This window comes from Notolepis coatsorum (genome assembly GCF_963971535.1).
Source record: "Notolepis coatsorum genome assembly, chromosome: 2".
NCBI classification, from domain to species: Eukaryota; Metazoa; Chordata; class Actinopteri; order Aulopiformes; family Paralepididae; genus Notolepis; species Notolepis coatsorum.
In genome coordinates, this window is record NC_140166.1 from 45,796,754 (window position 1) to 45,823,923 (window position 27,170).

At 46.9% G+C, this 27,170-nt stretch overlaps 1 protein-coding gene across 1 annotated transcript in view; it reads left to right on the forward strand.

Annotated features, from left to right (window-relative positions):
- Positions 1-27,170, forward strand: part of unc5db (unc-5 netrin receptor Db) — a gene marked incomplete at both ends in the record, with an annotated part of 422,972 nt that overhangs the window by 241,959 nt on the left and 153,843 nt on the right. The window contains 2 exon segments of the mRNA XM_084308131.1: positions 8,889-9,032; positions 9,948-10,051. Coding sequence (XP_084164257.1) covers positions 8,889-9,032; positions 9,948-10,051 — 248 coding nt within the window.

Below are 27,170 nucleotides of genomic sequence, written 5' to 3' on the forward strand. Positions count from 1 at the left end.
AGAAGCTTTACACTTTCACTACAGGCTGAGAGAGAGAAGCTTTACACTTTCACTACAGGCTGAGAGAAGCTTTACACTTTCACTACAGACTGAGAGAGAAGCTTTACACTTTCACTACAGACTGAGAGAGAAGCTTTACACTTTCACTACAGGCTGAGAGAGAAGCTTTACACGTTCACTACAGACTGAGAGAAGCTTTACACTTTCACTACAGGCTGAGAGAAGCTTTACACTTTCACTACAGACTGAGAGAGAAGCTTTACGCTTTCACTACAGACTGAGAGAGAAGCTTTACACTTTCACTACAGACTGAGAGAGAAGCTTTACACTTTCACTACAGACTGAGAGAGAAGCTTTACACTTTCACTACAGGCTGAGAGAGAAGCTTTACACTTTCACTACAGGCTGAGAGAGAGAAGCTTTACACATTCACTACAGGCTGAGAGAGAGAAGCTTTACACTTTCACTACAGACTGAGAGAGAAGCTTTACACTTTCACTACAGGCTGAGAGAGAGAAGCTTTACACTTTCACTACAGGCTGAGAGAGAAGATTTACACTTTCACTACAGACTGAGAGAGAGAAGCTTTACACTTTCACTACAGGCTGAGAGAGAGAAGCTTTACACTTTCACTACAGGCTGAGAGAGAGAAGCTTTACACTTTCACTACAGGCTGAGAGAGAGAAGCTTTACACTTTCACTACAGGCTGAGAGAAGCTTTACACTTTCACTACAGGCTGAGAGAGAAGCTTTACACTTTCACTACAGGCTGAGAGAGAAGCTTTACACTTTCACTACAGACTGAGAGAGAAGCTTTACACTTTCACTACAGACTGAGAGATAAGCTTTACACTTTCACTACACGCTGAGAGAGAAGCTTTACACTTTCACTACAGGCTGAGAGAGAGAAGCTTTACACTTTCACTACAGGCTGAGAGAAGCTTTACACTTTCACTACAGGCTGAGAGAGAAGCTTTACACTTTCACTACAGGCTGAGAGAGAAGCTTTACACTTTCACTACAGACTGAGAGAGAGAAGCTTTACACTTTCACTACAGGCTGAGAGAGAAGCTTTACACTTTCACTACAGGCTGAGAGAGAGAAGCTTTACACTTTCACTACAGGCTGAGAGAAGCTTTACACTTTCACTACAGACTGAGAGAGAAGCTTTACACTTTCACTACAGACTGAGAGAGAAGCTTTACACTTTCACTACAGACTGAGAGAGAAGCTTTACACTTTCACTACAGACTGAGAGAGAAGCTTTACACTTTCACTACAGACTGAGAGAGAAGCTTTACACTTTCACTACAGACTGAGAGAGAGAAGCTTTACACTTTCACTACAGACTGAGAGAGACGCTTTACACTTTCACTACAGACTGAGAGAGAAGCTTTACACTTTCACTACAGACTGAGAGAGAAGCTTTACACTTTAACTACAGACTGAGAGAGAAGCTTTACACTTTCACTACAGACTGAGAGAGAAGCTTTACACTTTCACTACAGACTGAGAGAGAAGCTTTACACTTTCACTACAGACTGGGAGAGAAGCTTTACACTTTCACTACAGACTGAGAGAGAGAAGCTTTACACTTTCACTACAGACTGAGAGAGAAGCTTTACACTTTAACTACAGGCTGAGAGAGAGGAGCTTTACACTTTCACTACAGGCTGAGAGAGAGAAGCTTTACACTTTCACTACAGGCTGAGAGAGAGAAGCTTTACACTTTCACTACAGGCTGAGAGAGAGAAGCTTTACACTTTCACTACAGGCTGAGAGAGAGAAGCTTTACACTTTCAATACAGGCTGAGAGAGAAGCTTTACACTTTCACTACAGACTGAGAGAGAAGCTTTACACTTTCACTACAGACTGAGAGAGAAGCTGTACACTTTCACTACAGGCTGCGAGAGAAGCTTTACACTTTCACTACAGACTGAGATAACCTTTACACTTTCACTACAGGCTGAGAGAAGCTTTACACTTTCACTACAGACTGAGAGAGAAGCTTTACACTTTCACTACAGACTGAGAGAGAAGCTTTACACTTTCACTACAGACTGAGAGAAGCTTTACACTTTCACTACAGGCTGAGAGAGAAGCTTTACACTTTCACTACAGACTGAGAGAGAAGCTTTACACTTTCACTACAGACTGAGAGAAGCTTTACACTTCACTACAGGCTGAGAGAGAAGCTTTACACTTTCACTACAGGCTGAGAGAGAAGCTTTACACTTTCACTACAGACTGAGAGAGAAGCTTTACACTTTCACTACAGACTGAGAGAGAAGCCTGCCGACGACACCAATGTTTTGTTTACATTCATTGTGTCCTTTTTTATGTTAAGCCTTTCACTGCCACACTACCAAATGGTTAACCCTTTCACTGTCACGTGACAAAGGGTTAACCCTTTCACTACTGGTAGTGAACGGTTGACCTTCTGTAATGTGGTAGTGAAAGGGTTAAGCCCGACCATTTTAAACGATCGCCCCCGGTCATACCGTACAGTACAATATTAATCGCCTCACTTGTGTGTATATTCGTAGTTGGCATTTAAAATAGCAGGCCTCTTTGTTGTGTGAGAGAAGAAGCGTATTATTTTCCCGCCGTCGCCCACACTCACAGCCACGGTGCGGCGGCGCGGGACCACCCGCGGTGAGATGCTCTCTTTCCTCTTCATCTCCAACAACGCTCCCAGCCGCACGGGCCGTTCCCCGTGCTGCCGCTCTCTGGGTTTAATTGGTATTCATTCAGAAGTACTGCTGCGCCTCACAACAAGCAGAGCAGTCTGTTTGACGTACCCAGAGCACGTCAGATTACAGTGTTATTTATCAGTGTGTGTGCGAGAGAGAACCAAGTGGAGAGGGGGGTGGCAGGGGGGGGGGGGGGGGGTGGGGGGGGGGGAGTTATTGAAAGAGATGGGTCTTTTTCTGTCCCCAGCACATTGCACATCCCACGCCTTTAATCCCGCTATGGGTATAAGGTCTGCAGGGGCTACGGCGCTCTGGAGAGTGTGGAGAAAACACATATGACAGGCCCTAAGCCTTTGACTCAGATAAAAAATCGTGGAGCTGTATGCGATGACAGGGCTGCAGAGATTTTCAGCTGGGCGCCCGAGGCAGGTTGCCTAAGAGGATTTTTCCAAAGAGAGAAAGTCAGTGTGTTGTCGTCGCCCCCCCCCCCCCCCCCCCCCCCCCCCCCCCCCAGCCAGAGCCAATATAATTGGAGCATTACGGAATGTGCTGTGTTTGCGTTCCTTTGTGCTGTTATGTAACGCAGCGTATTGTCAGGCTGTCAGTTTTTATATATATATAAGCCCACATGCTGTTTTGAAGCCATTGTCAAATTGTTAAATGGGAACACAACTCAAATGAAAAATTCAAATGTATGTAAGACAGTTCAATATGACTCTCTCCCAAAGCCCTGAGCCAGAGAAGTAAGAATCCAACTTGGGATGTCATGAAGTATGACGTCTGGAGCAGCTCCGTGGGAGACGGATTCTGTGGAGCCACAGAACGTTTGTTTTCTTTTTTTATATCCAAATTAATTTTATTCTATAGTAGTAGTTCTGATACAGAAAATGCACCTATGTATTCAGAGCATTCCCCTGGGTGTCTCTCAGTGTCATCTATAAAATATTTCCCAATGCATTGTCTATGGAGCAGTTTCAGATTAGAATGATTAGATTAGATTAGATTAGATTAGATTGTACTTTATTAGTGTGGGTGACCTGGCGAAGCCAGGTTGCCACCCACACTATACATATCCATACTCTTTTTATTATTCTTTATTCCACCGATTTTGCAAACACTTTGCAACACGTAAGCGTTCGCGCCCCATACACGTGAAAGGTATCAAAACGAGCGGCTTGCCTATGGCAACTGCGGTCTCGAACCCGTAAAAGTTTCACCGCACCGTCTGGCTACGAATCGACTTTAAACGGTAAAATTTCGGTCCCATTGGGAATGCATTGCATTTTAGAGTGTAGCAGCTGAAATAATCTTTTTCCCCCTACCTTGGGTGAATTGCGAGTGTGATCTCAATTTTGGACGTAGAAATAAAACAAACACATCAAAACGATGACACGGCTGTCATCCCGCTCACAAAAGAAAAATAAATGGAATTGGACATTTCTATCTCAACTGACGACCATTTGTTTGAAGGTTCTCCTCCCCATTGACCGCCATGCAATCGCCCTCTAGAAATCACATTTTTCACACTATTTTTTAGCCTTCTGTTCCGATCGCCGAAGGAGTGCCACAATATCGCACGAATGCCACAATATCGCGCACAACCCTTCGCCTACTCGTTGTAGTGCTCATGTGCGCGTCACAACGCTTCATCTCTTATAGTTTTCTTTTAATCAACGTGACAATGCAGTCATGCATCTGCCTCCATAGAAATGCATTGGATAGAAAATATGCAAGTCATAGTGATTGCTTCACCTGTGTGGCTCATGGCTCACTCATGATTGGTTCAGCTGTGTGGCTCGTGGCTGAGCTGCCAATGACATCATCCACTTAACCCATCATTGGCCATCACTGTGTTGCAGTACTGAATTGCTGACAGCGCCCTCTGTCTTGTGGGTTGTGTCATTGTACTCGGTGTAATAGTGTAATAGTGTGTAATAGTGTAATAGTGTAATAGTGTGTAATAGTGTAATTGTGTAATAGTGTAATAGTGTGTAATAGTGTGTAATAGTGTAATAGTGTAATATTGTGTAATAGTGTAATAGTGTGTAATAGTGTAATAGTGTAATAGTGTGTAATAGTGTAATAGTGTAATAGTGTGTAATAGTGTAATAGTGTGTAATAGTGTAATAGTGTGTAATAGTGTAATAGTGTAATAGTGTGAAATAGTGTGTAATAGTGTGTAATAGTGTGTAATAGTGTGTAATAGTGTAATAGTGTAATAGTGTGTAATAGTGTGTAATAGTGTAATAGTGTAATAGTGTGTAATAGTGTAAAAGTGTAATAGTGTGTAATAGTGTAATAGTGTGTAATAGTGTAATAGTGTGTAATAGTGTAATAGTGTGTAATAGTGTAATAGTGTAATATTGTGTAATAGTGTAATAGTGTGTAATAGTGTAATAGTGTAATAGTGTAATAGCGTGTAATAGTGTAATAGTGTAATAGTGTGTAATAGTGTGTAATAGTGTAATAGTGTAATAGTGTAATAGTGTAATAGTGTGTAATAGTGTAATAGTGTAATAGTGTGTAATAGTGTAATAGTGTGTAATAGTGTAATAGTGTAATAGTGTGTACTAGTGTGTAATAGTGTAATAGTGTAATAGTGTAATAGTGTGTAATAGTGTAATAGTGTGTAATAGTGTAATAGTGTGTAATAGTGTAATAGTGTAATAGTGTGTAATAGTGTGTAATAGTGTAATAGTGTGTAATAGTGTAATAGTGTGTAATAGTGTAATAGTGTGTAATAGTGTAATAGTGTGTAAGTGTGTAATAGTGTAATAGTATGTAATAGTGTGTAATAGTGTGTAATAGTGTAATAGTGTGTAATAGTGTAATAGTGTAATAGTGTGTAATAGTGTAATAGTGTAATAGTGTGTAATAGTGTAATAGTGTGTAATAGTGTAATAGTGTAATAGTGTGTAATAGTGTAATAGTGTAATAGTGTGTTATAGTGTAATAGTGTAATAGTGTGTAATAGTGTAATAGTGTGTAATAGTGTAATAGTGTAATAGTGTAATAGTGTGTAATAGTGTAATAGTGTAATAGTGTGTAATAGTGTAATAGTGTGTAATAGTGTGTAATAGTGTAATAGTGTGTAATAGTGTAATAGTGTAATAGTGTGTAATAGTGTGTAATAGTGTAATAGTGTAATAGTGTGTAATAGTGTGTAATAGTGTAATAGTGTGTAATAGTGTAATAGTGTGTAATAGTGTAATAGTGTAATAGTGTAATAGTGTAATAGTGTGTAATAGTGTAATAGTGTGTAATAGTGTGTAATAGTGTAATAGTGTAATAGTGCAATAGTGTAATAGTGTAATAGTGTAATAGTGTGTAATAGTGTGTAATAGTGTGTAATAGTGTAATAGTGTGTAATAGTGTAATAGTGTAATAGTGTGTAATAGTGTAATAGTGTGTAATAGTGTAATAGTGTAATAGTGTGTAATAGTGTAATAGTGTGTAATAGTGTAATAGTGTGTAATAGTGTGTAATAGTGTAATAGTGTGTAAGTGTGTAATAGTGTAATAGTGTGTAATAGTGTGTAATAGTGTAATAGTGTAATAATGTGTAATAGTGTGTAATAGTGTAATAGTGTGTAATAGTGTGTAATAGTGTGTAATAGTGTAATAGTGTGTAATAGTGTAATAGTGTGTAATAGTGTAATAGTGTGTAATAGTGTAATAGTGTGTAATAGTGTGTAATCCTCTTTGATTGGTCTATGTTGACCACTCCCCCGATCCTTAAGCCGCGCCCCCTTTTTGTATCCTTTGAACCGTTTGTCATAGAGACTCGCGAGAGACCCTCTCCCCCGTTGGCCGGCGGTGCACAGGCGTCACCCACACTTTCACAATTTCCCCCGCGCGGAATTGTCTAGTTATCATTATATTTGCATACGACGAGATTTCGGACTCAAACTTAAGGTGCGGTAATAAGTAATAAAAGAGAAACATAAAATACTATACAGAAACATGAGATACTATACAAGAAACATAAAATACTATACAGAAACATAAAATACTATACAATAAAACAATGTTACAATACAATATACAAAATAACAATATACAAAATAACAATCACAGTGTCAGACGGTGGGTGGGTATTGCACTGTGTTTATTGCACTTGAGGGGTAGGATGTTGCACAGTGTGGGAGGAGGGGGAAGACTTTTTACTTGATGACATCACAAGTTTGAGTTTCATCACTCTAGTTTTTGGATTTGGGAGAGAGTTGCTAATATCCACTCAAATCTTTGGCCAGTCTTAGACCAGAGGGAATAACATGTTTGATTTCTGAAAGCGGGTGTAGTTCCCGTTTAACTCATTGACCGCCACGCTCTTTTCCCATCTTTACTCAATGGCGCCAGCATTATTGACCATTTTAGCGATATTTGCGGACCCATCATGTGTTCTGTATTATAGCTATGGAGACAATAGTATTTGACAGGCATTGTTTATAGTCCAAGACCTATACTAACCAGTTCATTTCTACATACTGTAGTTTGTGCGCTATTCCATGCTAAACATCGCCCATTTCCAAAATAATCCAGTCTTTTTTCATAGATCGCAAGATATGACGCGTTATATGCATTATGCCCAAATCGTTCTGGTTGCTCGCCTGAAACCCCAAATACAAAATCATCAGGTGGGGGGTCATTTTAACTCGAAACTGCGATCGTTACCAAAAGCATGTTGTAGGTCCGGTAAAATACGACACTGTGATCGGTAAAAAAAATGTTTTAGGTGCGGTAAAATAGACTAGACCTTACCTTAGCCGGAAGGTACTCCAAAAAGAATAATCCCAGTGATCCCATCGCGATCGCGATTACTCATGTATATGTGTATACCCGTGTATACGGGAAACGATAGGTTTGAGGCAATAACATCTCAGAGCGATTGCCCTGTCCTGATTCCCTCTGAGGGGGAGGAGTTATTGCAGACACTCCCCACACTAAAGTGGCCCCACACTAAACTATCCCAGTTCAAAAGGTAGGCAATACTGCCACCTGGCAGGATTAGATCGTCATTGCAATTTTAACGTAGGCAGAGGTGCAAGGGAGACCCAGGGAGCTCCGAGCGAGTGTTTAGAACGGGGGTCAAAGGAAAAAGATCAAAGGATCAAAACCCGAATATAGTCGGGTTTGGCGCTCAACGGTTAGCGACGAAACCCAAGTAAAGTCGGGTTTGGCGCAGAAAGAGTTAAAGATGACCGACACCACTATAGCTGATGTAGCTCTCATCTTGTTAGCTCTCCTCTCGTTAGCTCTCCTCTCGTTAGCTCTCCTCTCGTTAGCTTTCCTCTCCTTAGCTCTCCTCTCATTAGCTCTCCTCTCGTTGGCTCTCATCTCATTAGCTCTCCTCTCATTAGCTCTCCTCTCATTAGCTCTCCTCTCGTTAGCTCTCCTCTCGTTAGCTCTCCTCTCATTAGCTCTCCTCTCATTAGCTCTCCTCTCGTTGGCTCTCATCTCATTAGCTCTCCTCTCATTAGCTCTCCTCTCGTTGGCTCTCATCTCGTTAGCTCTCCTCTCATTAGCTCGCCTCTCATTAGCTCTCCTCTCGTTAGCTCTTCTCTCATTAGCTCTCCTCTCGTTAGCTCTCCTCTCATTAGCTCTCCTCTCGTTGGCTCTCATCTCATTAGCTCTCCTCTCGTTAGCTCTCATCTCGTTAGCTCTCCTCTCGTTAGCTCTCCTCTCATTAGCTCTCCTCTCATTAGCTCTCATCTCGTTAGCGGTATCGAGCACTCAAAACATACAGTGTTCACCCCGTGGGGACTGAGAGGCTGCCAATTTCATTAGCGATGCTCCCTCTTGAAGCGCAGAGGAGAGGAGTCCAGTGAGCTGAGAAGTGTGTCAGCGTTCCCCTAAGAACTTATGCATAACTAATCCTGTAAAACCCATTGATCACTGACACAGGGCCTGTAGATATTGAGATATCGACTGACGATGCTTTAAAGGCTCCTCACTTAGGCTACCCGATATAGCACTTTCCAGATAAAAGCGTGACCGTTTCTTTACGGTAAGGCACACAAACACTATTCCATCGGCTGCTAGTCCTATTCATATGATTCACGCCGACCAATAATGGCGCAATGCTTGCAACTTATTGGCCGGAGTTTGTCGTCGGATAATAATCACCTAGTTGTTTGATTACAATCACCTGATGTAACCGAGAGGTTTGTGATTGAACACTGTGTGTTGCTCCAGGGCTGAAGGTGCGCGAGGTGATGATCAACGTGTCCCGGCAGCAGGTGGAGGACTTCCATGGCCCCGAGGACTACTGGTGTCTGTGCGTGGCGTGGAGCCACCTGGGGACCTCCAAGAGTCGCAAAGCCACCGTCCGCATCGCCTGTGAGTATATAGTAAAGGGTTAACCTTCTGTAGCGTGGCAGTGAAAGGGTTACCCCTTTGTCGTGTGGCAGTGAAAGGGTTAACCCTTTGTCGTGTGGCAGTGAACGGGTTAAGGCAGTGACCACCATGGTGATGTTATTAACGAGCAGAAGCTTCCGGGTGAAACGACGTGGTGATGATGTGGACTGTAACAGGATCATAACAGGTGTTAATCATATCATACAGGTGTTAATCATATCATTTTAATATATTTTATTTTCAGTTTTTATAGTTTCACAAATACACATCAAGACAAATCACAAACACAAAAAGAAATTAAAAAGAAATAAATAAAACACAAACAGTATGTTGCCAGACACTGTCACATCAATGAACAAACATACACCATGTCATATACTGTACACTAATGACGCAAGGGGCTGATTTACTGACATATATATATATACATATATATATATATTTTTTTTTACAAAAGAAATACAAGGGAGGACATTGAGAAGCACTTATGTTCTAGCTAAGCATTCCAAAAAGGGACCCGATATCATATTAAATTTGTTCAAGGTCTCGGACCTACTGTGACGGATGCTTTTCAGCTGCAGAGAGGAGACAATTTCAGTGTTAATCAGATCATAACTGTAACAGCGGTGTTGTATACTGTTACACATGGATGGGCTTAGAATCAGTGCCATCCTTTAACGGACAAAACCATCCTCCAAATCACCTTGTCAAACAAAACCAGGGTAGTAGAGGGTTAACCGTGAACCTTTCTATCCCGTATCAGCTGCCGTGGAGTTTTCAAGGTTGCCGGGGGGGGGTCAGGGAGAGAGGGGTGTTAGCATGTGGAGGAAGATTGAGGCCAGGCTGACCGCATAGCGCTTGACACTTGACAGCCGCTTCTTATCTCCCCCCGCGCAGACCTGAGGAAGAACTTTGAGCAGGACCCCCAGGGGAAGGAGGTGCCAATCAAGGGGATGATCGTTCTGCACTGCCGCCCCCCCGAGGGAGTGCCCATGGCTGAGGTAAGACCAGCGCTCCTCCGAACACGCAAGGGGGGTGAGCTTACACTCCCACCGAGCGAGCGGGGGGAAATCCTAGATGGGAGGATATCCATCCTTATTCACTGCAAGTAACTCTGCCTCGACAAGATAGCCTCCCGGTCTGCTGATGCCTATCCGCCCGGTCACCCTCCGTGACCTTTAGAGATTGATATTGTTGTGTTTGAGAGACCACAGATAAGTACACATAAAGATTTATAAATGCACTCTCCACATTCCATATCTCCCACTCAGTGATAAGCAGCGTCATGCTCTAGCACTGTAATAGATGCGTGTTGGGGGGGGTTTGGGCAGAGGGCACCCACCACAGTCCTCTACCGGTGCATAAATGATTCAAACATGGAAATGGTGGAATGATGTCATCCCCGGAAAGTCACCGGCGGTGGGATAAAAATAGTTGAATCGGAGCGCTACAGACAGAATCACAATCTCCCGTCTAGTCCTTTGTCGACACAAATGAGCCCCAACCACAGCCGGGGACGGGGGGGGGGGAGTGAATAATGTAGAGTGCACCGGGCGGGCATCCTCAGCCCAGTCGATTTCAATGCACCTCCATCCCCCCCATGAAATATAGAGATGGCTGAGCGCGGCGGCGGCGGTGGCTGCAGCAGCAGTGCGGATGCTAGCGAAACGCCTCCCCGGCCCCTAATAGAATGTGAGTTGGTGGTTTTTGATGCACTGCAAACATTAGTGTTGTGAGTGTTGTTGGGGAAATTCCCTCAGTCAGCAGTGATGGTCAGGGCAAGTTAATGAGAGGCGAGTCACTCGGAATTGGATCAATAGAGGCCTCGTGCGGGATGTGTGCGTGTGTGTGTGGTTCTCTTTCTTCCAGCATGGCTGCCTGTAACCGCTGGTAACCACTTTCAAAAGGAAGTGCCTGATGTCTGTGCAGCGGTAGAGTAGGTAAAACGTTGTAAAAGCACAAGCGTTCCACCGTGACATGTTTACAAGATCCAGTAAGAAGACGCACATATATATATCAACACATAGCAACCGATGTGTTGCACATAGCAACGACCCTGTCCAACATGGAGGACAGCGGGGCATTCTGGACATTCAGTGAAAAGGCTTAAAGGCCAACTTGCAGGTTGTATTTTTGTTCAATAAATAATGTGACTAGGCCAACGCTGACTTTCATGAAGAGGGGGACATTTTATTTTGGAAATTGACCCAGTTTTAGCGTTTTTATCAAACATTTTGTCGACCAAACCACAAGCTCCACGCACATGCATATTTTAATTCATGGATCAATAACGTGCGTGTGTCATCTTAATGCTGACGTCACATCAGGTGCAGGGCAGTGAGGGGCTCTGAGAGTCACACACAGCTAGTGGCAGGAAGCAGAGAGCCTTGCTACTACTAGCCGAGGAGTGATGAATGAAAATGTATCTGTTTCACTAACACTATTGCTCCGTGATCATAGCTGTAACTGAGGGGTACAATTCCCTGACTGTATTAAAGAGTATGATATATTAAACCACTACTAGTTATGTACTTTAATTACTGGCCATACAGTACATGAATATATATGGTGAACACCCACACAAGAATACGGCATTGACACATAAAGTACTATTTAGAGGGTATTTATTATTATTAAGCAACGTTAGGTTACAGATTGAGAATTATGCTCGCGCTTGTATGGCGAAGAACACACGTAAAGTAAGTCAAGAGCGTAAATCAATGAGAATAGGATGAATACTAGGATGGGTCTAAACTGACGCCACCTGTGGTATAGCAATTACATAGGGCACACTAGTACCAACTGGAGACACTGGGGGGTTCCCTCCGGGTGTAAGGCCGGCCGGGGTAGAGGAATGTTCGGGTACAAAGTCTGGGTCAACGAGGAATAACGAGGTTCCAGATACAGGAGCCAGTGCATGTACTCCCTTGATCAGTAGACAAAGCAACAGCTATAATCCAGTATGCTCGACAGCATGGAAGACAGCTAGCCAGCCTCTTCCTAGAGGCGGGCTCGAGTGATGATCCTCACGGGGGGTAGATCCCAAATGACAGTGGGGTCGACGGTTCTCTGCTCCAGCAGTCACGGTCCCAAAGCAATATAATCCAACCAGAAATGGTTCTGCAGTCGCCGGTGTAGGTTCTCCAGTGTACATATCCAACGGTTCTCGTCTAGGACTCCTCGGGTGGGGGCACGAGTTTAGGCCGCCCAGCTTGGATAAGTGCACTAGCTATATACACGACGAACCGGTGGTAATGCTGGTCACTGAAGAACTGTAGCCGCACGATACACTATAAATGATAGACTATTACTTCACATTAGAATAAGTCGAACTCAACGTTACTGCGTTAAACTCTGACACTTTAGCAATCTATTCGCACGCGGTTCTCAAGGCTCTATTTAGAGGCAAAGTTGCTCACTTCACTGCACGTGGTCTCGTGGTGAAGGCTTTACTAGTAATGAACGAATAAGTGCTGCTGTGTACACCTGCGCCGTATTTATACGTAAGGTGAATTATCTAGTGCCAACCTCAGTTCTGTCTCGTATTACTGCGCAGACTCTGGACATGTTGAGACATGCCCGGAGTTGCCTTTGAACTTGCCGTTGGGGGCTTGGTCGTTGGCGCCTAGGGGTCGCTGTCCAATAGGAGAGCGAAAATTACTCTGGTTTGTACCCAGGTAAAGGGATATTCCGTGTATATATACAAATAATATACAAGGGATATCAAACGATATACAAATATTATACAAGGGATCTCAAGCAATAAATATATATATTCGGTTTAATCTGACCCTTTGTAACAGCCGCCTCCTAATTAGTCCGCACCTAATTAGATAAAGCAAAGACAGATTAATCGTCTTGTCAACTACTCAATGTCTGTTGTGGGGAGTAGGGCAATCTACAAAGTCAGTGGGTCATGATCGTCATCAAGGGAGTCAGGGAGCCTTGGCAACTGGCAGCCTCGCCACGGGTCGGGTGTATGTCCGTCCCTGGGCAATAACTTCTGCCGCTCTGACCTTTCCGTCGGCACCAGTGATCACTTTGCTTACGCGGCCGGCCGGCCACATAGCTCGGGGTAGTGACTGGTCCACGATCATAACGACTGTGTCCTCCGTAAAGTTGTCTCTATCCTTTACCCATTTCTGGCGGGTTTGTAGAGACGGTAGGTAGTGGAGGAGGAAACTGTTCCAAAACTTGTCAGCCAATACTTGACTGTACCTCCACATTCTTCGGCCGTTCGCTTCTTCAGGTCTGTACACCGTCTGTGGGAGTGCGGGGTCCAGCCGCCCCATCAAGAGAGTGTTGGGGGTGACTGGGTCGACATCTGCTACATCACTTGAGACGTAACCGAGGGGCTTTGAGTTCAATACTCCCTCGATCTCTGTGAGGACTGTCGTGAGGACTTCTTCAGCCACGGTCTGGGCCCCAAGCACGGCGTACAGGGCTGTCTTTATTGAACGTACTTCTCGTTCCCAGGTTCCCCCGAAGTGAGGGGCGTTCGGGGGGTTAAACTCCCTACCCCCTTCAACCTCCTCCTACCACTCTTGACACCACAATGTGCCTCATACCTATATCCACAATCTGCTCCTCAAGAACAGAATCAACCCATCCACGCCAGTTTGCTAGCAACCCGGCTAATCTCTCCTACCCTCCTACAGCCACTAATACACCTGTCACAGTACAGGGAGGCTTATGGAATTGTCAATCAGCAGTCAAGAAAGCTGACTTCATTACTGCCTACGCCCATAGTCTAAATCTGCAGCTCCTGGCTCTAACTGAGACCTGGATAACCCCCAATAACTCGTCAACACCTGCAGCATTATCTACAAACTATAACTTCACTCACACACCTCGACCCTCCAGACGGGGTGGAGGCACTGGCCTCATGACATCTCCTTCATGGGCTACAAACCTAACGCAACTCCCAGAACTGTCACTCTCCTCCCTCGAATATCATGCAGTATCTGTCTCTAATCCTTTCAATCTCACCATTGTTACACTCTATCGCCCTCCAGGTCCCCTCGATCACTTCACAGATGAGCTGGACATGCTTCTAAGCTCCTTACCGGAAGATGGTACCCCGCTCCTTCTATTGGGCGACTTCAACCTGCCTGACTCATCTCAGTCGGTCCCAGTGGTCTCCCTCCTACAACAATTTGACCTGACTCCCACTGCCATGCCTCCCACCCACAAAGCAGGCAACTCCTTGGATCTCATATTTTCCCGTAACTCCAGCATCATTAACACCACGGTAACTCCCCTACATGTATCTGACCATTCCTTCATATCCTTCTCACTAACTCTCATGCTTAACCGAAAAGTCTTCACCCCAACTCAAACCGTCTCACTCAGACGCAACCTGCCCTCCCTATCCCCCTCCACCCTCTCCTCTGACATAATATCCGCTCTACCTTTGAGTGACACCTTCTCTGCTCTCCCCACAGAGATGGCAACCTCCACCCTCCTCTCAGCCCTTGCAACCTCCTTCGACAAGCTCTGTCCCCTCGTTGAGAAACCTGCCTGCCGTTCCCCACCCAGTCCATGGCTGACGGATGCAGTGAGAGAACAAAGACAGGTCCTGAGAGCGGCTGAGAGGAAGTATAGAAAGTCACGCCTCACTGCTGACATCGACACATATCACAACCTCTTGTTAACATTCTCCAAAACCATTACTAATGCCAAAGCTTCTTTCTTTCACCATAGGATCGAGGCCTCTGCCAAGAATCTTCGCAAACTGCATGCTACCATGTCCTCCCTCCTCACTCCCCCCCCCACCTCCTCCTCCCTCATCTTTTTCTGCCGAAGACTTTGCGATCTTCTTTGAGGAAAAAGTGGAGAACATCCGCAGCTCCTTCTCCCAACCCCCACCCATTCCAAACGCTGAATCGAGAACCTCATCCTTCACTCTGTCATCTTTCTCTCCCATTACAGAAGCCGAGACCCTGACACTGGTAACGTCGAACCGTCCGACTACATGCCAGCTGGACCAGCTACCCTCCCCACTCCTCCAGACCATAGCACCGGACATCCTCCCATTCCTAACTGCAACCATCAACTCCTCACTCAACTCGGGGGTGGTCCCCACCTCCCTAAAACAAGCCAGAGTCACGCCCCTCATAAAAAAACCAACCCTGAACCCCACCGTCATAGCCAACTATTGCCCTGTCTCTCTTCTCTCCTTCCTTTCTAAAACACTTGAACGTGCTGTATCCAACCAACTTACTGCTTATCTCTTACAGAATGACCTCCTAGACCCCAATCAGTCTGGCTTCCGGACTGGCCACTCCACAGAAACGGCCCTCATTGCGGTCACAGAGGCACTTCACTTAGCAAAAGCGAAAGGCCTCTCCTCTGTCCTGATTCTCCTAGATCTATCTGCAGCCTTCGACACAGTCAACCATCAGATCCTCCTCGCGGCCCTCGCAGGAATGGGAGTGGCTGGATCTGCGCTGACATGGCTGACATCATACCTCAATGACCGCTCCTACCAAGTGTCATGGAGAGGGACTCTGTCGGCCACCCGCCCCCTCCGGACGGGTGTCCCCCAGGGCTCGGTCCTAGGACCCCTTCTCTTCTCCCTCTACACTAAATCACTGGGTAACATTATCACATCTCATGGCTTCTCATATCATTGTTATGCCGATGATACTCAACTCTTCCTCTCCTTCCCTCCCTCAGATATCCACGTCTCTGAGCGGATCTCGGCCTGTCTGTCCGACATCTCCGCCTGGATGACGACCAACCACCTCAAACTGAACCTAAGCAAAACAGAATTGCTCCACCTGCCGGCCAAATCCTCCCCCCTGACCGACCTCTCCATCACAGTCGAGAATGCAGCTGTGACCGCGTCGCCGACCGCCAAGAACCTTGGTGTTGTCCTCGACGACCAGTTGAACTTCTCTGCTCACATCGCAGCGACAACCAGAACCTGCAGATTCCTCCTGAGCAACGTCAGAAGGATACGCCCCTTCCTGACAAAAGAAGCCACCCAACTCCTCGTCCAATCAACAGTCATCTCCCGCCTCGACTACTGCAACGCACTGCTAGCTGGCCTCCCGGCCACTGCCACCAAGCCTCTTCAACTCATTCAAAATGCAGCGGCCCGCCTGATCTCAAACCTACCGAAGTCAGCCCATGTCACCCCACTTCTTAGGGACCTGCACTGGCTCCCCATTGCTGCACGTATCCGCTTCAAGGCCCTCGACCTAGCATACCGTGCGGCAAAGGGAACCGCTCCCGCCTACCTCCGGTCAATGGTCTCTAACTACACACCCTCAAGACCCCTACGCTCTGCGTCTTCTGGCCGCCTCAGATCTACTCCTATCCAAGCTCCCGGAGGGTCATCAAAGAGAAGCCGCCTATTCTCAGTCCTTGCCCCACAATGGTGGAATGAACTACCCATCCCAGTTAGGACAGCCGAATCCCGTCCAATCTTTCGCCGTCGACTAAAGACTCACTTCTTCAACCATTATCTGAAATGATAAAAAAAAAAAAAAAAAAATCTAACCCCGACTAACCTTAATGTCATGCACTTGTCCTAATAAACTAACCTACACTGTAACACGCAACACTTTGATGAACATTGTTACTCAGCTGATAGAGTTATACCCTTCTTGCTGTCTTGTCGCACAGAACTTGTAAGTCGCTTTGGATAAAAGCGTCAGCTAAATGACTAAATGTAAATGTAAATGTAAACTGGAAGTCAATCTGAGAGGGAGCGAGGTGGGCCCATGGCTTGGAAGCTCTCTCTCAGCTCTCTTTCTCCGCCTTTGAAGTTTGTCCTGTGATCAGACAATAATATAGACGGTTTCCCTTTTCGCGCTGTGAATCTCCGGAAGGCCATGAGGAATGAGTCCGTACTCATGGTCGGAAGGAGTTCTATGTGTATTGCTCGGGTGGTCATGCATTTGAATACAATGCCCCACCTCTTCTCCGTCCCTCTTCCTTTCTTCACGTAAAGCGGGCCGAAGCAGTCCATACCGGTGGAGTGAAAGGGCTTGTCGCCTAGTCGGAGGCGACAGGGAGGCAGGTCAGCCATCCTGGGTATACTGGGCTGTGCTCGCCACTTGCGACAGTCTAGACAGGTCCGCTGGAAGCGTCATACTGCTTCTCTTCCATTCAGTATCCAATAGCGACGTCGGATCTCAGCGAAGACTCTCTCTGCCCCAGCGTGGTGCACATCCTCGTCATATTTCTTTATGATGAGCTCGGTGACCTTGTGTCGGCTGTTGAGGACTATAGGGAACTTGACGTCATCCGTTAAGTCCGGGGCTCGTCTCAGACGACCACCCACTCTGATGAGGTCATGGGCGTCGCGCTCAGGGGCCAAGTGGAGCAGTCTGCTGTCTGACGGGACTGGCTTTGATCCCTGCAGACAGTCTAGCTCGTCGGGGAACGAGTCTCTTTGGGCTCGCTGTAGCAGAAGGAGTTCTGCTTCTTCGTAGTTAGCTGCATTAATGTCAGTAGTGGAGGGAACCTCAGGGTGGTGCCACAGGAATGTCTTTAACTGCACACTCTCAAGGGTGGGGCAGTCGTCTATGTTAGGGTCGGTGGGGACTGGTGTGTGCGTCAACCCACAGAACATAGATTTCTTGATCTCTGCCTCCTCTTGACTAGCCTCCCGTGGGGTGGGTTTAGGCCACTCTTCTTCCGGGAGATTGAGGAACTCAGGACCGTCACTGTAGATATTGTGACGTGTGAGGTCATCTAGGGACATCCCCCGTGTGATGACATCTGCTGGGTTCTGTTTCGTGTCCACGTACCTCCAGCATGCTGATTCTGTTAAGTCTTGGATCTCTGTGATTCTGACTCCCACGAAGACCTTGTATCTACACGAATCGGACTGGATCCATGTGAGTACGGTCATGGAGTCTGACCACAGGATTGTTCTTTGCACCGGGATGGTGAGTTCACGTTGGATTAACGTGGCGAGTTGCGCGCCTACCAGGGCTGCGCAGAGCTCTAGACGCGGGATCGATTGTTGCTTGCGGGGGGCTATCCTTGAGCGAGCCAGGATGAAGGCTGTGTGTATTTCTCCTCCCTCCTCTCGGGCCCGCAAGTAAGCCACCGAGCCGTAGGCTACTTCTGAGGCGTCGCTGAAGACGTGCAGGTCCATCTGGCACGTCTCCAGCCGCACTGTGGGTGGGAAGTAGCTGCGGCGTATGTTCACATTTGGGAGCGAGTTGAGTTCTTTCTCCCACTCTCTCCAGGTGGAAGCGAGGTGGTCGGGTATGGGGTCGTCCCAGCCCTGTTCCTTGTCCCACAGCTCTCGTACAATCATTTTCGCTCTGGTGGTGTAAGGTAGGATACTAGTCCTAATGTCATTTCTTGGGCTTCACCTGGGATGGTCGCCATCCAGGTCTCGCTGCTTGCTGCCTTTGTCTCTGGGGAGAGGCTGCGAAGTACTTGAGGGTCACTGCTGGCCCACTGCCGGAGATCAAAGCCGCCTTTGATCAGTGAGGCGCGGAGCTTGAGTAGGAGGGCTTCGGCGTCTTCTGGCGTCGGGACGCTTTGCAGACAGTTGTCCACGTAGAAACTCCTCTCTACACTTTGTCTGACCTCCTCGTCAGCTGCTGGGTCCTCTGCGACATGTTTTTGCAGTGCGAACGTAGCACAGCATGGGCTGCATGTGGTTCCGAAAGGGAGGACCTCCCATTGTAGATGGATGGTTGCTCATCCCCGATCCTCTCTCTCCATAAGAACCGCAGCAAGGGCTTGTCCTCTTCCACTAGTCGCACCTGCAGGAACATCCCTTTGATGTCGCCGCTGATGGCCACCTTGTCTTGGCGGAAACGTAGCAACACGCCTAGTAGAGAGGGGCCGAGTGTTGGGCCGGGCAAGAGTTCTTTATTCAGATTCTGTAGTCCGATCTGGTAGCTGCAGTTGAACACAATACGATCCTTGCCGTTGTGGTGGACCTTGTGGTGGGGCACGTACCATGATTCGGTCGTCTGGTCGGCCTCTTGAATGTCAATTTTCTTCATGTGTCCCGCTGTGATTAGCTTGTCAATCTCAGCGCGGTACACAGTGGCTTGAGTGGGGTCTTTGGCTAGACGCCGCTCGGTGTTCAGTAGATATCGCTCCGTCGCTTCTTTTGAGGCGTGGAGGGTGGGCATACCCTCTCGCCTCAAGAGTGGAGTTGCGTATCTCATCACTCCATTGACCTCGACTCTCTTTGTCCTCTGCTCGAGGAGGGTTATGGCATAAGTGTCTTCCTTTGATCGAACAAGTTTCTTTTCATTCTTAAAGGGCATCGCGTCTAATGTCCATAGCCTCTCGACGTGCTGTAAGAGGGTGGTGTCTTCTTCTTTTATTCTTGAGTGGAGGCAGCGAGTGGCTGCTGGTCGGTTGGAAGACCCGGAGAGGGGGCCTTGTAGTGTCCAACCTAGGCGGGTCTCGACTGCTGCTGGACAGCCTCTGGGCCCGATGTGGACCCGGTCCGTTGGGACGATGAGGTGTGCGTGGTCGGATCCTATGAGCAGGGTCGGGGTGGCGCCGTCGATGAGCGGTATAGGTAGTTGACGTAGGTGCACGTATTTTTCCATCAGCTTGGGGACGGGGTAGGTGTACTGTGACAGGCCTATGTCTTGGCTGGTGAAGGCGTTAGTAATCCTATACTGCTTCTCGGGCTGCCCGACTGCTGCTATCGTGAAGGAGACATTTTCACCCTTTATGGTCTTCAGGTCTCTTCTTATAGTACGGATTGTCATTGTTTCTTCGCTCCCCCGCAGACCCAGCCAGGCTGCGGCGGATGCGAGGAGGAGAGTCTTTTCTGACCCATCGTCCAGGACGGCGTAAGTGTCCATGACCTTGTCCTCGTAGCTTAATATCACTCGGACCACTTTCAAGAGCACTCGGGAGCTCCCGCTGCTGGCGGGGTCGATATACATGACGTTCACTCTCGAGCTGCTTGGGGGTGCGAGTTTCTTCTTGTTGCTGTCATGTAAGACATCCAAGTGGGCGCCGTCGCACTTGCTGCATTTCTTCTTTAAACGGCACTCGGCTGCCATATGGCTGCACGCGCAGCGGAAGCAGCGGCGGTTGGCTTTGATCCACTGACTCACCTCGTCAGCGGTCATCTTCTTGAAAGTGTCACATTGAGACAGCCAATGTTCCTTTTCACAGTACTGGCATACAATCTTCCACTTCTCTTTCGTCGGGGGGGTGTTGTGGTTCTTGTGCTGCGGTACTGACTCGGCTTGGTGCATAACGGTCACCGATCGGCGGTTATCATTAGATCTCCGAGGTCCATCTCTTGGGCTTGGTCCACTCCACACGAACGTATCCAGTCGTAGGCTGCTGACTTCCCTCGCGAGGAAGGCGGCCAGGTCTAGGAGGGATGGCTCGGGACCGTCGGGATCACGGTGGTCTCTCTGCCGAAAGCGCTCTTGGCGGGCTGGAGGGAGCTTCTCTAGTATTCGTTCCACATTAGAGTTAGCATATAGTTCATGTCTCCCTTTCTCCTTTTGGGACCCCAGCATCCCTACCAGGGATTGTACCTTGATAGAGAGGTCATCCAATGCTCTATTGTCTTTGGCTGGGGGGAGACGGTCGATATTTCTTATTTCTTGTATCACGTAGTCCCATATGCGTCCATAACGCTGGTCGAGGGCCACTAGAGCCGCGGAGTATGGGGTGCTTGAGTTGGAATATGCCAGCGCTATATTATGCGCTCTGGGCACCTTGAGATGCTTGAGGAGGATGGCATATTTGTACGACTCATCAGGGACGTCGGACATCATAGTCTCCAAACACATCCGTAATTCCGTGTACTGTGCTCTGTCCTCATGCGTAAAGTCTGGGAACGTCGGTGTGCCAAGGTACGATGCCATGGATGGCTGGCACATTGGTGAGCGTAGGGGAAGAGGCCTCCTGGGCGAGTCTCCTCGTACGTGTTGTCGTGGGCTGGTACTTGGTGGGTACCAGAGGCCGGGTACCCAGGTGCTGTTCCTCGGTGCTGACTGTGCGTCAAACTCACCCGTGAGTTGAGTCGGGGGTTTGTAGCGCAGTGACTCGGGGGTGAAGTCTGGGCTGTACTGGGCCTCCTGGTCCTGAGTACATTGCTGCTGGTGGGCTTGACTTTCCTCCTCTTCCTCTTCCTCTTCTAGGTCCTGAAGTCTTCTATTCAGTCTCTCGGCGGCGTAGGCCGGTTCTTCCCGGTTGCTGGGTCTCGTATGGACCGGTCGGGGAGGGTGTTCGGAGACGTAGATAGGATCCTTCTGTTGGCCGGGTTCCGGGTCACTTGGTCGGGTAGGGGAAGGTGCCCTAGACCCTTGTCGTGATGATGTCCTGGAGCTCCGTGCGGAGAGAGGGGGTGTCGCCCTGGCAATCAATTGTTCTATCATCTGCGCCTGCAGCCGGTCACGCTCTGCTTCGCGCTGGGCGTGGGCGGCGTCGCGCTCTGCTTCGCGCTGGGCATGGGCGGCGTCGCGCTGTGCATTGGCGGCGGCGAGCTGTGCATTGGCGGCGGCGCGCTGTGCATCGGCGCGGCCTCTTTCAATGTTCTCTTCCGTCTGAAGGCGTCTGGTCTCCAGTCTTATGCGGTCGTCTTCACTCCTTTGTTGCGCCTGGAAGCGCTCTCGCTCGGTTGCAGAGTGTTCGCGTTCACTAAGGGCTTGCGCTTGGAGTTGCGCGTGAAGGCGCTCTCATTGGTCTGCAGATTGTTCGCGCTCGCTCGTCTGTTGAGCCTGAAGGCGCTCTCTTTCCATGGTAGAGTGTTCGCGCTCACTTAATTGTTGCGCCCGGAGGCGCTCTTGTTCCATGGAAGACTGTTCGTGCTCACTAAGCGTCTGTGCTTGAAGTCGATCGCGTTCACCCTGAAGTCGATCGCGTTCGGTGGAGGCTGTCAGGGTGGCGATGAAGGCTTGTGCCAGTATCTGGTCCGCCTCGCTGGGGGATGATACTGACGGAGGTGATCGGCTTCTGACAGTGCTCGTTGGAGATCTGTTCTCCTGGCGCGCCTCGAGGTCCATCTCCTGGGCGCGCTTCTCTTCTGGTGGTGTGTCGGGTTCTGTCCCTGGAGCGCTTTCTTTATCCTGGAGCTCTCCGGGGACTATCCCGTTGACGTTGTCTGGGGGTATAGTCATGTCATGTCCCCCCTGGTCCCCCCCGTGAGCTTGGTCAGTTTCGTTAGAACCCACTGGGGTCTCTACTGGCAGGGTCGCCTGGTCGGTAGGATTTGACATGCTTTGACTATCCGCTTTATCCGCATTTAACGTCTGTTTAAAGCTAGGTATTAGAACGACAGCGTATTCCTCCAGATAGGGAGGTGGCTGACGTTTGCGCTGCGGGCGTTCTAGCTTGGGAGAGTGTTCACCGCTGGCCATGGTTAATATCAATATTATATTAGATATTACACTGATACCCTCCGGCTCGAAGGACCAATTGTAACTGAGGGGTACAATTCCCTGACTGTATTAAAGAGTATGATATATTAAACCACTACTAGTTATGTACTTTAATTACTGGCCATACAGTACATGAATATATATGGTGAACACCCACACAAGAATACGGCATTGACACATACAATACTATTTAGAGGGTATTTATTATTATTAAGCAACGTTAGGTTACAGATTGAGAATTATGCTCGCGCTTGTATGGCGAAGAACACACGTAAAGTAAGTCAAGAGCGTAAGTCAATGAGAATAGGATGAATACTAGGATGGGTCTAAACTGACGCCACCTGTGGTATAGCAATTACATAGGGCACACTAGTACCAACTGGAGACACTGGGGGGTTCCCTCCGGGTGTAAGGCCGGCCGGGGTAGAGGAATGTTCGGGTACAAAGTCTGGGTCAACGAGGAATAACGAGGTTCCAGATACAGGAGCCAGTGCATGTACTCCCTTGATCAGTAGACAAAGCAACAGCTATAATCCAGTATGCTCGACAGCATGGAAGACAGCTAGCCAGCCTCTTCCTAGAGGCGGGCTCGAGTGATGATCCTCACGGGGGGTAGATCCCAAACGACAGTGGGGTCGACGGTTCTCTGCTCCAGCAGTCACGGTCCCAAAGCAATATAATCCAACCAGAAATGGTTCTGCAGTCGCCGGTGTAGGTTCTCCGGTGTACATATCCAACGGTTCTCGTCTAGGACTCCTCGGGTGGGGGCACGAGTTTAGGCCGCCCAGCTTGGATAAGTGCACTAGCTATATACACGACGAACCGGTGGTAATGCTGGTCACTGAAGAACTGTAGCCGCACGATACACTATAAATGATTTGATAAATGACTATTACTAAGTCGAACTCAACGTTACTGCGTTAAACTCTGACACTTTAGCAATCTATTCGCACGCGGTTCTCAAGGCTCTATTTAGAGGCAAAGTTGCTCACTTCACTGCACATGGTCTCGTGGTGAAGGCTTTACTAGTAATGAACGAATAAGTGCTGCTGTGTACACCTGCGCCGTATTTATACGTAAGGTGAATTATCTAGTGCCAACCTCAGTTCTGTCTCGTATTACTGCGCAGACTCTGGACATGTTGAGACATGCCCGGAGTTGCCTTTGAACTTGCCGTTGGGGGCTTGGTCGTTGGCGCCTAGGGGTCGCTGTCCAATAGGAGAGCGAATATTACTCTGGTTTGTACCCAGGTAAAGGGATATTCCGTGTATATATACAAATAATATACAAGGGATATCAAACGATATACAAATATTATACAAGGGATCTCAAGCAATAAATATATATATTCGGTTTAATCTGACCCTTTGTAACAATAGCCATTCATCTCTAAAGCGAACCACTATTTGTAAAAGCCACAACCACGTTACCATAGTTGTAATAATGTAAATCATTGTGTCATTGTACATATTGTGTATATAACGTTAGTAGCTAGCTAAGTTAGCTAACGTAGCTTAGCTTAGCTTGGTAGCCAGAATTCTCGAAACTCATAACAATGCCCGATTTAAAATGGTTCTCTCCTCTTTGTATACCTTTGTCCTCACAAGTATTCTGCCAGGGAACTTATGGACACGACAATAGTAGTAGTTATAAGGTGTTTGAGCCTGTAACGTTAGTTAGCTCATAGCTATCGTCACTGATGCACCGAGTGGGGCTAAAGGGGCTACTATCGTATCAACATGCCGGGACGTGTAGCTTGCTAGCCAGCATGATGTGTGTGCAGCAGTGCTTTGCCCCACAGGTCTGAGAAGAGGACCTGCACATTTTACTTGTTCCCCAAACTCTTTTGCATGGCCCGATTTTAAATGGTTCACGATAGTAGACATAATGCTAACGTTAGCAGGAGCCATATAGCCATATAGCCATATAGCCAGTAGTACTATGACCCGGATGGGCATAAGGCATAAGTTGCCTGAAGTGACGTCACGGCCGTGCTAGCGTCTGATAAGCTTTTTGATTCGCTCCATGCATGTTATTCGTGCGTGGACCTTTTTAACCCTTTCTGAGTGGCATTTCCGCCGTCAAATGAAAAAAAAATTTAATTAGATACCAATGATGTAACCTACCCATAATTGCACAATAGGGTTTAACCTGCAAGTTGGCCTTTAACCCTTTCACTACCACACTACAGAAGGTTAACCTTTCACTACCACCATCTGTAGTGTGGTAGTGAAAGGGATAACCTTCTGTAGTGTGGTTGTAAAAGGGTGAACCTTCTGTAGTGTGGTAGTGAAAGGGTTAACCTTCTGTAGTGTGGTAGTGAAAGGGTTAACCGGCTGTAGTCTGGTAGTGAAAGGGTTAACCTTCTGTAGTGTCTCAGTGAAAGGGTTAAGCTTCTGTAGTGTGGTTGTGAAAGAGTTAACCGTCTGTAGTGTGGTAGTGAAAGGGTTAACCTTCTGTAGTGTGGTTGTGAAAGTGTTAACCATCTGTAGTGTGGTAGTGAAAGGGTTAAACGTATGTAGTGTGGTTGTGAAAGGGTTAACCTTATGTAGTGTGGTAGTGAAAGGGGTAACCTTCTGTAGTGTGGTAGTGAAAGGGTTAACAGTCTGTAGTGGTAGTGAAAGGGTTAACCTTCTGTAGTGTCTCAGTGAAAGGGACCTTCTGTAGTGTGGTTGTGAAAGAGTTAACCGTCTGTAGTGTGGTAGTGAAAGGGTTAACCTTCTGTAGTGTGGTTGTGAAAGTGTTAACCGTCTGTAGTGTGGTAGTGAAAGGGTTAACCTTCTGTAGTGTGGTTGTGAAAGGGTTAACTGTATGTAGTGTGGTAGTGAAAGGGTTAATATGGTGTAGTGTGGTTGTGAAAGAGTTAACCGTCTGTAGTGTGGTTGTGAAAGGGTTAACTGTATGTAGTGTGGTAGTGAAAGGGTTAATATGGTGTAGTGTGGTTGTGAAAGGGTTAACTGTCTGTAGTGTGGTAGTGAAATGGTTAACCTTCTGTAGTGTGGTTGTGAAAGGGTATATTGTTGCAGTGAAATGGTTAACCATTTGGTATTGTGGTAGTGAAAGGGTTAAGCTGGAGCCTGAGAGTTTTTTGGAACTGTCTCCTCGACAGTCTCAAGAGTCTTTATAAGGAAAGTGTCACACTAGAGATATTGCTGAATTTGATTTGCCATTCTTTTTAATTTACATCCAATTTTTCTGGATGAAGTTTTCAGGTTTCAGAGTTTGTTAATTCTATTTCTTTCTTTATTATTTTATTTATTTATTTATTGTTTTTTTTTGTTGTTGTTTTTTTACTTTCAAATAATGTTATCTAAGTCTGTACTGATACATACTGGATACGGAGAATATTTCACTGACTTTACTACCTACAATTTTTTAGTGGAGATAGATGATGTCCAAAAGGTCACACATTCTGTTACAGATGCAATTTAAAATAGAACTTCTGCCATCGCCAACAGCTAAAAAGTGACTTGTTAATCTTCATATAATATACTTGCAGTTTGGTTTCTTAAATGCCAAGATATGCACATAATGTTATCCGAGAAGCGAGAGATTGCAGGTGTTTTGCTACAGCTAATCTGGAATAATGGGTGATTTGCTATTTTATTTTGGTGCTTTTAGGGGATATATCAGAGAGCCACACAGATGTTTTAACTCAAACAGCCAAACTAGAAGCCATTTCAAACTTCCCCTGAATGAAAGCGTTTTAATGCCAGATGAATCCTCTTGATCCTCTTGGGCAGGCATGCGTTCTTCATGGGACGGGGTTGCACTCCGTGCCACCCCATGATAAGTACTCGCTATTTGCATATCAATAGCGCCGGTCGTCAGGTGTGTTAAATACGTTCTCAGATACATTCACACCTAACTTGTTGTGAAGACATGTGTTACATTCCATTCGTAGAGGCAATTAGGCACTGTCTGTAGTCTGTGCTCAAACGAGGGGACATTAAATGCGCATTCGCGGGAGCGCGCGCACGCGCCGGGAGCGCGCATGCGCGTGGTGCGTGTCACCCCAGATGATTTCAATAACGCACCACTGCTCTTGGGGCACCGTAGTGCCTGAAGCAAGGAACCTAGGCTATGGCTCAAAGGAGACTCATCAACTAAGCACTTGATGTGCTGTGATGCAAGCAGTTGCTGAGCTGAATAATATCGTGGCTTACCTCTGATGCTGGCTGTGAACTCTCTCCCTCCTTAGTCTCAGCTCAGTGCCAGGGTGTTGCCAACACTCTGTCCGACTTCGCTCTTATTCAACATAGTGAACTACACAAGACGCAGCCCAGCAGTTAAGTCCTGCAACATGTGCTCTTGGCTCAATGCCTACTAAAGTTTGTTAAAAAAAATGCTTTCATGGTGTTTGGTAAATGATGGCCTTGAGATTGTTAATGCCTCCCTACTCTCTGGAAGTCTCAAACATGTAACACCATCGTTGGAAAAAATAGTAATCTTGATCCATTTGTTTTTAAGAACTACAGATCGATCTTAAACCTTCCATTCTTTGGGGAAATTCTTTGAAACGTTTGTATACCAACAATTACATATATATTTGTCATATGACTATTTGTTTGATGTTTACCAGGCTGGTTTTAGAGTTAACCAGAGTACGGGTCAGAGTTGTTAATGATCTCATAATTAGCTCAGAGAACCATATAGTTTATATTCTGGTACTTATTTACCTCAGTGCAGTCTTTGATACAGTTGACCATATCATTTTATTTGCTTTCTTCCTAGCTCACTGGAAGAGCTTCCTCTGTTTCTATTGGTAACTTTG